Source organism: Eutrema salsugineum, unplaced genomic scaffold (genome assembly GCF_000478725.1).
Source record: "Eutrema salsugineum unplaced genomic scaffold, Eutsalg1_0 scaffold_9, whole genome shotgun sequence".
Classification (NCBI taxonomy): domain Eukaryota; kingdom Viridiplantae; phylum Streptophyta; class Magnoliopsida; order Brassicales; family Brassicaceae; genus Eutrema; species Eutrema salsugineum.
In genome coordinates, this window is record NW_006256342.1 from 1592913 (window position 1) to 1605485 (window position 12573).

General features: G+C 35.3%; 2 protein-coding genes across 2 annotated transcripts; one reads left to right on the forward strand and one right to left on the reverse strand.

Moving 5' to 3' along the window:
• Positions 1–4275: 4275 nt before the first annotated feature.
• LOC112081475 lies at positions 4276–7152 on the reverse strand. The gene is made up of 3 exons (XM_024148209.1): positions 5644–7152; positions 5153–5505; positions 4276–4795 (listed from the first exon to the last, which is right to left on the reverse strand). The coding sequence occupies exons 1-3, from the start codon at positions 7150–7152 to the stop codon at positions 4276–4278; spliced, it is 2382 nt and encodes a 793-aa protein (XP_024003977.1).
• Positions 7153–10659: 3507 nt separating this feature from the next.
• On the forward strand, positions 10660–10998 carry LOC18008838 (protein IDA-LIKE 5). Its single transcript, XM_024156755.1, has one exon. It carries the CDS (start codon positions 10667–10669, stop codon positions 10964–10966), a length of 300 nt encoding a protein of 99 aa, XP_024012523.1. The 5' UTR covers positions 10660–10666; the 3' UTR covers positions 10967–10998.
• The last annotated feature ends 1575 nt before the right edge of the window (positions 10999–12573 follow it).

Genomic DNA, 12573 nt, shown 5'->3' on the forward strand with positions numbered 1-12573 from the left:
AATTGAACTACTATGTTTCCATGTCGGCTAATTAACCCTTTTGCATTTTGCTCCTTCTCTTCTATCAATCTTATTGATATTCAGATTATGAACGTTTAGTTGGACAAGCTATGTGTTTTTCATTTTGAAACAAGTTCATATATTCATACCATCGAAAAATTTAAGCTCATTTAGTTAAGCTCCAGATTTTTTTTTTTTTTTTTTTGGGTGGGCTATTAACCATCGTAGGCTAGAAAAACAAAGCCACTACCCAAAACAGAGCTAAAGCCAAAAACAGAGATATAGCTTAACGCTTTAGCGCTTTTTTTTGTTCTTGTGTAACAAGTGTGCCTTATTTGTCAAATAATGAGCGAATCTTGGAGATAGTAAACACCAACATACGTTTTAGTTCTCCAACGTTACTCCGCGTATACAGCTTTAGTGTTGTTAAAGATCATTTGCAGAATCCTCTGAAGCTAACCTAAAGATGGTGGGATGCCATTAAAGAAGAAGACTAACAATAGGAGGAAGCTATTAAACGACTCAATTGTTTTGTTTTTTTTTTAATTGTTTTTTGAAAAAAAATATATAATACAGTAGATGATTTACCATCCTCCCTTCTTTATAGGAATCGATTCCCCACTTTCCATATTTCCATGTTTTTAATGATCCATTGGTTTACAGCTACCTATTTAAAGACCTAAAACAAAATAAATATAAGCAGATGAGATCATTTTCTACAAATTTAAAGTAAATCCATCTTGACCAGTTTCTAATCCATTAGACATGAAGATCCTTGCATTGATGCTCATTGCCATCATCATACCCTTGATGATGATATCATTTCCGGCTTCGATCAAAGCCGCCGGCAGAGGAGGTGGCAGCAGCTCCGTTGGTGGGGGTGGTGTTGGCATTTCGGGTGGGCGATTTGGCGGAAGTGGCAGCAGTGGCGGCAGTAGGATGGGCGGGGGCTATGTTCGTGGCGGCAATATGTGGGATGAAGAAGAAGAAGAACCTGAGACGGGTAGGTATGGTGCTAATCCTAGTAGCCCTATAGGTAGGGCTGGTCCTGTTCCTACAGGGGGATATGGAAGTAGTGGGACAAAATATCCAAAGCCTCAAAAGGGTGGAGGGGACCCGGGAGTGGCGATTGTGGTGATCCCCAAGCCACTTGTGAAGGAGCTGCCAAAAGAATGCAAAGAGGATCTTAGAGATTGCATCACTAAGCATATATCCGAAGGTGGGGAGGAGCCTAAACACCGAGGGTCATGTTGTGTTAAACTTAAAAACTCAATACCATGTGTCTGTAAATTCCTCACGTCCAAGGATCCAAAGGTGCAAAAAGCAGCTAATGGTGTGCTTAGAGGTTGTCATTACCGTAAACCCGTTTGTATTAAGATGCCAATGCCACAAGAATGCAGACAAGAGGTTAGACATTGTGTCAATACGCATCTTTACGGAACTGCCGGCCAGCCTAGATACCGAGGGGCGTGTTGTATGAAGTTTAAAAACTCGAAATCTTGTGTGACTAAATTCCTTGTCTCCCCGGATCCTAAGCTAAACGAAAATGCTAATGGTATACTTCGATGTTGTCATTTCCGTAAACCCTAATGGATAAACAACTAAATTAGCAAGCTTATTTTGAAATTTTGTACAAATTAATCATATGGTTTTTTTTTAATCAGTATTGTTATTGATTTTTGTATATATTTTTATATATATTTATACGTGTATGTATCTCTCTTTGAAAATTAAAATATACACTAGCATGGTATGTGTAATTTTATTTAATTTAAAAAAAGGTTGTTGAAGTCTTATGCTTTATGAGAAGGCTTGAAAAAAAAAACATCTCAACAAATGTTTAGACAAGTGTTTTCTCAAATATTATATTAGGAATTAGTTAGATGTATACCATTTTTTTAAAAAAAAAATTCCAACGCGATTTTGGTCACAATTTTATTAGTAAAATGTAACAATCAAATGATCAATTAGAAAAACAAATTAAAAATGCAAAACATCACTTACTTTGAAAACGTCTTTGAATATGTAACGACAACAACTTCACTGTTTCGAGGACTTTTTGTCTTATAAAAAAAAAGTAAATTTCATGTCTAAATAGCAAACGCATGGCAGTCCGAAAATACGACGAGGAATTGTTCTCTGAAGATTTTACCGCTACTAGTAAGGAGTGACAAAACACTTTGTGTGATAGCTATGAATTAACGTATAACAAACTTAAAAATGGTTGTAGATAAACAAGTAGTCTTTTCAAAACTAATACTCCATAAATTTTGGACCGTCTAGAGATGTTTGATAGCAGCAGTGATATGCCTATGCATGTTTGATTCGTCCATATCAGTTTTTAAAATGTAGTTTACTGGTTTTATTTGTTTGATCTATTAACTAGAGAGAGAAGGGAAAACTAATTCTCATTAATTCTCTGTAAATGTGTTTGATACATATATATACAAGATGGTTATATGGTTAAGTAAAAGGAAGCTTAACCAAGATAAACTAATAATACATATATGGTTAATACACCCCCCTCAAGCCGAAGCTTTTTCCGGAATGTAGAGGCTTGAAAGTGATAACCTCTTCAGTAGAGAGTGAAAAGGACTTGGATGGAGAGGCTTGGTGAGAATATCTGCAAGTTGATTCGTTGTGGAGACATGAATTAACTTCAGAAAATCACTCTTTACTTCATCTCTGGTAGTATGGCAATCTACTTCCACATGTTTGGTCCTCTCATGGAAAACTGGATTGTTAGCAATATGCATTGCCGATTTGCTGTCACAAAAAAGCTTAGTCTTCGAGGAGACAGGTATATGAAGATCCTGCAACAACTGAAAGAACCATTTCAACTCGCCTGTAGCTACAGCAAGGCCACGATACTCAGCTTCAGTACTACTCCTGGCCACAGTCTCCTGCGTCTTCGACTTCCATGTAATGAGGGAATTGCCAAGGAAAATACATAAACTAGTAACCGAACGCCTTGTATCAGGGCATGTAGCCCAATCTGCATCCGCAAAACCATTGAGGCAAAGATCTGTATCAACTGAGTAGAAAAGACCTTGTCCAGGGTTCATCTTCAAGTATCTCAATATATTGTGTGCCGCATGAAGATGCATATCAGTTGGACAGGATAGAAACTGGCTAAGACGATGAACAGCAAACGTAATATCTGGACGAGTGATGCAGAGATATTGAAGTCTCCCGATCAATTCTCTATAAGGTGTAGCATCATCCAACCGTTTTCCAGTTTCTTTACTTAGTGACACCTTCGGATCCATGGGAACGGACCTTGGTTTACATCCTAGCAGACCCGTATCCTCAAGAAGGTTCAAGCAATATTTCCTTTGAGATATAGAAATACCCTTTGAATTCCTAGCTATCTCAAGACCTAAGAAGAATCTAGCTGGACCTAGATCTTTTGTCTTAAAATGTTTCGCCAGTGTCAACTTAACAGATACTACGGCTCCATCATCATTACTAACTATGAGAATATCATCAACATAGATTAAGAGAGCTATGATTGATGTACCTCGAATTTTCACCAAAAGTGTGTTGTCAGCATATGACTGAAGAAAACCATCATCTGTTAAAGCCTTGGTAAGGCACTTGTACCATTGGCGGGAGGCTTGTTTGAGTCCGTAAATGGACTTACGGAGTCGACACACTGGATTTGGCGGTAACACTCCTGAAGTTGGTGTATATCCTTGCGGCAAACTCATGTAAATCTCCTCGTCAAGATCACTGTGGAGAAATGCATTTGAGATATCCATTTGAGTCGTGCTCCATCCTTGTCTCGCAGCAAGACCAAGAATCAATTTAACACTAGCCAACCGTGCAACTGGGGAGAATGTGTCAAAATAGTCCACCCCTTCTTGTTGTGTGAAGCCCTTTGCAACAAGGCGAGCCTTGTAGCGTTCAACAGTACCATCGGCATGGTACTTAATCGTGAAGACCCACTTGCAGCCAACCACATTTTTGCCAGGAGGTAAACTTTCAACATCCCAAGTTCTATTATCCTCCATAGCATGAAGTTCCAGGTTACAAGCATCCGTCCATTCTTTAGATGCCATAGCCTGTTTGAAATTCTTCGGTTCTTTTTCCATTGAAAATGAGAGAACAATAGACTGATATATGGGATTTAGCTTTGAGTAAGTCAGAACAGAAGAAATGGGATATGGAGTAGAAAAAACCTGTGTAGAATGGGGAGGAGTAGAAATTTGAGTGAGAGAGCAATGGTAATTAGACAAGTAACTAGGTACCTTTGTGTTGCGCTTCGGTCTAGCATTAGGTAGTGAAGTAATACCGGTTTCTGTAATAACAGGGGTTAGAAGTATTTCCTGGACAAAGAGAAGGAGATTGTGATGCAGATGATGATGTATGAGATGGAGGAATATCAGGGGAAGAAGAATGATGCATGTCAGGTATATGAGATGAGCTAGAATGTGGAATTGTAACATGTTCATCTAAGACAGCAGGAATTGGTAAAGGAAGTATAGAGCTTTGGAAAATATCCACTGAATGATTATCAGAGATAGTGGCAAAAGGAAATGTAGATTCATGAAAAACTACATTCCTAGAGACAGATATAAGATTCGAATCCAAATGTAAGACTTTGTATCCTTTATATCCTGTGGAATATCCTAAGAAGACACACTGATCTGCACGAGGACTAAACTTGTTCCTATCTTTTTGTAAAGTAGAAACATAGCATAAGCACCCAAAAGATCGAAGAAAAGAGTAATCAGGGGTTTTCTTTAGTAAAAGTTCATACGGGGTTTTGTTCTTGAGAAGAGCAGATGGTAATCTGTTAATGAGGAAGACAACAGTCAAAATGCATGAACTCCAGTATATTAATGGCACTTTCGATTGAAATAAAAGAGATCGTGCAACATTTAACAAATGCTGATGTTTTCTTTCAACAACTGAGTTCTGTTGTGGTGTGTATGCACAAGAAAATTGGTGAACAAAACCATATCGAACAACTAGATTAGAAAAAGCGAGTTCAGGAGCGTTGTCAGTTCTAATAGCCTTAATAACAGTATTGTATTGTGTGTGAATATGAGTAATAAAGGAAGCAAAACGTTGGTAAACTTCACTTTTGTATTTCATCAAGAATATCCACGTTACACGAGTACAGTCATCGACAATGGTTAAAAAGTACCTATAACCTTCAACAGACTCCGTATTAAAAGGGCCCCAAATGTCTAAATGAAGTAAATCAAATGGAAGACTAGACATGTGATTATTAGACTCAAACGGTAATCGTTTTTGTTTAGCTAAGGGACATATTTGACAATGAGACTCAGAGGACTTACTAGACTTGGACAGAGGTAAAACATTGGACAATTGAGCTAATCTCTCATAAGATGGGTGGCCAAGACGTTGGTGCCAAAGCGAATTATCAAGCATCACGGATCTAGAGAAAAATGCAGATGAAGGAGGATTGTGAAGTTGTAATATGTAGAGATTGTGAATGAGATGTCCTCTACCAATCATCAAGCCCTGAATAGACTCCTGGATGAAACAAGAATCAATGTAAAAATGTGCTGAACAAACGCCATTGTGAAGTAAACTACTGACAGATAAGAGGTTGAATTTGAATGAAGGGACATGCAAAACATTATGTAATGACAGGGATGGTGATAAATGTACTGTGCCAGTGTGTGTAATCTCTTCTCTATGTCCATTCGGAAGTGATACTGTTATTCCAGAAACCGATACTATGTCACTAAACAAAGCCAAATCAAAACACACATGACAAGTGGCACCACTGTCAATTATCCAAGAACCAGGGGGGAGATTATTATATAGAGTGGATAAACATTTATGTTGGAAAGTCAGTCTATCATTTTCAAATCTCAATGAAGAAGATGGAAAAGGAATGATACCAGATGAGGATTGAGCAGCCATAATTCCATGCTCTGTAATGGTAGCAGTCGGTGCACTAGACGATGGATTGTCTGTAGGATCTGAGACTTTAACTTGTGCACTCAGCTGTTGAATGAGAGTCTGAACCTGCTCCGGGTTCATGTTACTAAAGTCGAGATTCAAAGGGGATTGAGCTGGAGGTGGCATGTATGGGTAAGCATCAGTCATCATATTTGCCACAACTTGTGGTCTTGGACTTTCAAATCTTCCTCGGGGTTGAAAAGCAGGAAATTGTCCTCTTGGTTGAGATTGAGGTTGAGTAGGGGCGAATGGTCTTTGACCTTGATTGTAAGCTGAGGAAGCACTCTTGTAGCCAGGAATATATCCAGGGGGATACCCATGTAGTTTGAAGCATCGTTGAATAACATGTCCTGTTTGACCACAATGAGTACAAACTGGTCTCGTTTTGGGTCGATAGTTGTTCTGTAAGGCATATGCTGCATAATCCACATTTTCTGAGGTGTCCTGAGTAGACTGAGTAGGACCAGAACTTTGGAAAACCACATTTTCAGGTCTCGTTGGCTTCATTGACTTTTGTCTCTCATCTTGTGCTACCATATTATATGCATCTTCAATTGACGGTATTGGCTTGAGAACAAGAATATGTCGTCGAATTGACTCATAACATTCATTTAATCCCATCAAAAATTTGATGACTCTGCTTCGAAGTTGCATCGATTCCCATTGAGTTGCTGCATTGCACTCACATTTTCCACGAGTACATACTGGTAACTCAACATAGTTGTTGTATTCTTCCCACAGTGTGATGAGTTCCGTATAGTAAGAGCTAACATCCAAAGATCCTTGATGAATATTACTAAGCCTTTGTTCTATCTCAAAGATTCTAGGAGCATCATCTTGTTTGAATCGAGCTAAGAGATTTTTCCAGATACCTGAAGCCGTGGAGATGAACAAAAGACTTTGGCCAATCTTCTTAGAAACCGAATTCATGAGCCATGTGGCCACCATATCATTACACCGGGACCAAGATCCGGCATCTCTATCACCATCTCTAGGTTTAGGAATCGTTCCGTCGATGAACCCTAGCTTATTGCGGACATTGAGCGCCATACGAACCGAACGTCTCCAAGAATGAAAGTCTGTGCCAGTGGTGAGTCGATCGGAAACTAAGATAAGTCCAGCATGATCAGAACTATGAAGATAGTAATGATTTTCGTATTGGTCCATCTGTTGTGAGGTACCACCCGAGGATTGATGTAAATCAGGAGCCATCGCAATGTGCGAGAAATCAAGAATCTGAACAATTCAATGTGAATCGAACGAAAGAAAGAAGATGTAAGTGCTGAAAATGAAGAAGAACAGCAAGAACTAGGTCAAACAAGAAGAAGAAGAACAGAGACAACGATCGATGCAATCGCTGATTGTAGAACCAGACAAACGTTAACGAGAATCTCAACAAGAATCAAATTGATCAAATCTCTTCGGGAAGTGCTCATCGAGATGAATCGAAGCTTAATCGAAGATGAAATCAAGCTTGATTGAAGAAAAAATCGCGATGAAGAAGATGAAGTCGTTACGCGGAAGAGAGAGTGTTAGAGCTCTGATACCATATTAACTAGAGAGAGAAGCGAAAACTAATTCTCATTAATTCTCTGTAAATGTGTTTGATACATATATATATACAAGATGGTTATATGGTTAATTAAAAGAAAGCTTAACCAAGATAAACCAATAATACATATATGGTTAATATGATCGGCTCAGAAGTTGGGGATTGAATATCTCTTCGGCTTGTGTTCTTTGTTCTAACAGAATATCCCATGATCATCTATTATTTGGCTTCGATTAATCTCTCCAAATTTGGCATGATCTAACTTCTAGGATATGGAAAAATCTTCCTATAGATCTATTGAGTTCTGCATCATGGATTCTTCAGCCTCGACCACCTCCACAATCCTCAGCATCTGTTATCATCAAAGTTATCAAACATAATCTATTTAGTTAACCTTTAAAATACTTACATTTATAATTATACATACAAGCTACTTATCTATATTTCATGTAAAAATATTTAAAGTGGGGGAAAAATGTGTAAAAATATGTAGTCTAGTTATTATATTAATGTCGTTGCTGATTGTGCAGTTGTTAAATAATGATATGAAGATATTACTGTATTCGTTTAAGATGCTAGAAGAAAACTTAATCAGGAAAGCCCAGTAATAACGTCCAATGTCAGGGCCCATCATGTGTTTAGGGTTTCAAAAGGAATTCGAGCTATATGGTCCCTCTCATTCAATAGCGAGACATTCCTTTTATGTTCACTTCCTTTGATCGAGTTTTTTGTTTGTTTGTATAGACTGATAATCAGCATCAAATACTAGCCGTAATTGAAAATTAATTTTGATATTAAAAAGAAAACAAAAAAAAAACATGTGTTCTATCTTTAATGGTGCAAAATCAAATAATATTTTTTTTTGATGAGATATACGTGTGTATATCGTATGTTTAAGTTGATTTTTTTTTGCTCATGAAAAGAAAATACTGTCGGGATTTTTGTAATTAAATGTGGTTTGTTTCTCATGTGGATTTGGAATTTTCCCAAGGACCTACAAGCAACCATATGATATTAAATGCGTGAGGCAATAAATTAGAAAAAAGTAGGACTACCTGAATCTATCCAACATTGTTTTATATTACTTGTCTTTTCATTTTTGCATATTCATCAGCTCTGTCGGCAAACTGAGGTCCACTTTGATAAGTCTTTAACTTTTTTTTTTTGCATTTCTCCTTTTGTTGAGTGAGCTCCATTATATTACCCCATATACATTATAGTATACATAAAAAGGAGCTCAGCTCGATCATATTACTTGCAACTTTTTTCGATTTTTTTTTATATTTAGGTTATATCTATTTCGATAATGTAAGGCGAGTAGATATGTGTGTGTTTTAGTGTGCAAGTGTTTCTGTCGGTGAAATTGAGCGTAAATCTTGGGCGCTTATTTATTAGCCGAGTTTTGCGTTAGACGAAAAGATTGAATTAACCATCAACTACTATATGTAATACTACAGAGCTTTGTTAGTTTATCTTTTTATTCTCTAATCCAGATCGTATTTGGGTAAAATTGTGATTAATTAATTACAAACATACCTAAACAGTACTGTAAATTGTATGAACGTAAGACTAGAGATGTCAGATCGTTGAATAAATGTCTCATTTGACTTTTTACTTATTTAGACTAATGATTTTCATTAAAATATGATGCATTTCCCTATTCAGAATCAGAACTAACATTTTTTTTTTTAATATGGTTTCTCAGTTCATAGTTTAGACGTTTGTTTTTCATTACTTTACGATTTATATGGATAAACAGTATTGATCGTAGAACATCAAAATCAAGAAAAAAAAATAATAATATATATATTCATAAGTTGAATAATCTTAAAAACATAATTCTTTTTAACAGAATCATAATTTAAATAGTTAAAAACACCAAAAGCTACTATTTAATACACTAGTGACTACACTAGACAATTGTAATTTACTCGTAACTGATAACTTGTTTTTACAAGTTTTTAAACAAATTAACCCATCCAATAGAAAGGGAGATATGATCTAATCGCTGTTCTCAAAATAAAATGAGAAGACAGGACCGAGGCAGTGGGACACACGGAGTAAAAGTTAATTTTTCAAACTCAGTGTGGCCCCAGATCATCTATCTTATTCTTTCCTATTATAGTATTTAATGCTTCAATCCATTTTCCCCTTCTTTATTTGTTTTTCTCCTTTTTCTTTTTTAATTTTACTTTATTTCAATGTTCCTCACAACTGCCATTTGAAAATTAGAAGTACATTTCTTTCTTACTATATACACTATCATTTAATTGGTTGTTTTATTATAGCAACTGCAAAATAAACAATAAAACATATTACATATTAATAGTTGTTGTTACTGATTGTTGTCACCAACAACTGTGAAACAAAAGAAAGCCATAATATTTTGCGTATTAATTAACATCTACTATGTGAATAGCCTAGATACCCGTTCAACAGTATAAAACATCCTACCCACTCCCACCTCTAGACAACACAATCTTTCATGCCTTTAATCAAGCATCCTCATTCTAAAGTACACCAATCTTTATTAGATTTTATTCAATTCAATAGTAATAAATTATACTCCTAGAAAACATTAAAGTCGCCATGTGGATGCTTATAAAGCACAAGAAGAATCCTAATAAGTCTCAATTCATACAACTATTTGAAAAGCTAAAGTTAATGGGTCTTCTTGTTTTGCTCTCCTACGGTAAATAGGAAAACTTGTTAGCAGGAGAGTAGTTAATTATGATAAATGGTGCAGTAGAAACCCAAACTTTTATAGTTTTCAAATTCAATAAATAACAAAATGAAAAGTAGACTCGAAAACCAAATATTCCTTATCCAATTATATTTGTTCTGTTTCGCAAGTGTCAATTTAAAGTTAATTGTGTTTCATAAATTAAGATTTATCCAAAGATAGTAAAATTGAGTCAAATAATGAGGCATATCAGCATACGTGAATAATTTTTAATATTTGTAAAAAATGTCATAATCAAATCCCCTCTATACCAACTTTATATTTTAGTGTTATATAACTGATCGATAGTAAATTTTTTTTTTTATATAATATAAACCAGTCTCCCTCCCCCTTTATATTGGATACTCACCTTAAAAGACGAAACACTTAGTTTCTGTATTTCTTCTTCATCTTCCATCTCACCTGTTTTCTAAAAGCAAGCCTTTTCAATAATGGGCAATAAACGCATAGAAGCAATGATGATTTTAGTGGTAGTTATGATGATGTTCTCATGGAGGATTTGTGAAGCGGAGAGCTTAAGAAGACACACGTCATCCTCAAGACGAGGAAGATTTTTTAAGGTGAGAAGACCAAATCCACTACATCATCATCATGGTTTCATTGACCATGATTATCCTCCAGAAAGTTTCTCAGGATTTTTGCCCAAGACAATGCCAATTCCACGTTCTGCTCCTTCCAAGAAACACAACGTCTATGGTTTACAGAGTACTAAGTCCCAAACATATCCATGATCTTTATCACCAAGATCACTTACACATATTACATATATACATACATAGCTATATATGCATGATACATACCTATAGCATAGAGATCTAGTTATGTCTTTAATTTCTTCTCTCTCCCCTTTCGTGTTTTCTTTTTTAATTTTTAAGAAAGTTTTCTGGGAAGGAATTGTTGTATTTGCTAATTCCATCGAGAATAACCAAATTAAGGTCGAGCTATTTTTGGATGCACGCCTACTTATTTTAACCCTACTTAGCTTGGGTAATTATGTATCCTATATGCAATTGTGAACTCATGATTGAATCATTGTAATGCATCATGCTAATGTACCTTCTCCGTTCTATCACTAAACCACCTATGTTCTACTTGTATTTTATTTTTTAAAGTCAAGAAGCATTTAATGCTTAGTAATGATTTTTCTCATAGTATTAATCACCAACAAATACTCCAGAAACAAAAGATTACCAGAATTGACAAAAAAAAAAAAACTAAATACTAACAAGTTTTATATAGATCTCGAAGAAATAAATATGTCATATTAATGACCACCTACAAAATTTCTTCGGACACGTTCAGACATATTACATGGGACCTGCAGACGCTAAATTTTTCATAAATGAAGTCACAAATTAAATGAAGTCATCATAAATGATGCGACGACATATATATATATATTATTGGCATATACTTTATGCTAATGGAAATTATTATTTCTTCAAAAGGAGAAAACATAGAGTAGTTTGCATACAAATGACTGTATATGTACCATCATAAATCTTAACGTTGACTTAAGTTTGTCTTGTAGTTTCGATTTGATAATCAAAAAGAACTTTGAAATGTTGTAGTGAGAGGATACAACACATTTATTAGCAGCACCAACTAACCAACCATACATTAGTGATCTTATTGCAGCCAAACACTCCAGTTCGACTTTTGCTATAGCTTAATTACCATTGCAATTTGTAATTAATGAATTGAGGTTTCCATTATTTTGTGTCTACTTGACTGCTTCTGCGTTAGCTTTTAGTCTACATTTTTTAACAGAGACGAACACACAGAGTACTTAATCATGTTAAGGAGAAATTATGTGTGTTTTATACGTAAACGCTTAATGCAAACGCAAAAGTTAATTATGAGTTGCGTTTAAAACAATGGAGACATGTAAGCCTTACAAAAATAAAATCTAAGAGCATGAATTTCTTTATTAGAAAATCAGAACTAACCGCATCATATGTATTGTAAAGTTATACTAGTATGAGCTAACTATATGAGTTACTTGGGCGACAAAAATAAAATAAAATGAGATTTACCTGAAAAGGCCTTTAGGTTGTTTCCAAAGCATAGAAATTTTTAATATACATATATATATATATATATTATGTAGTATGAATAAAAAGGTCGAAAGTTGTGATGGAATAATTTTAGGTTTCCTATAAGTTATTTTTTTAGTTACTGCTTTAAGACAATATGACAAGTTGATAAAAGCGTCGGTCAACATATTAACTAATCAGAGTTCAAAAAATACTAACGCAAAAATGATGGATAAAATTGAAAGATAAGTAAATATAATGAATGACCCAAATTATTGTAAAGTCTAAAATGGTAGACAAAA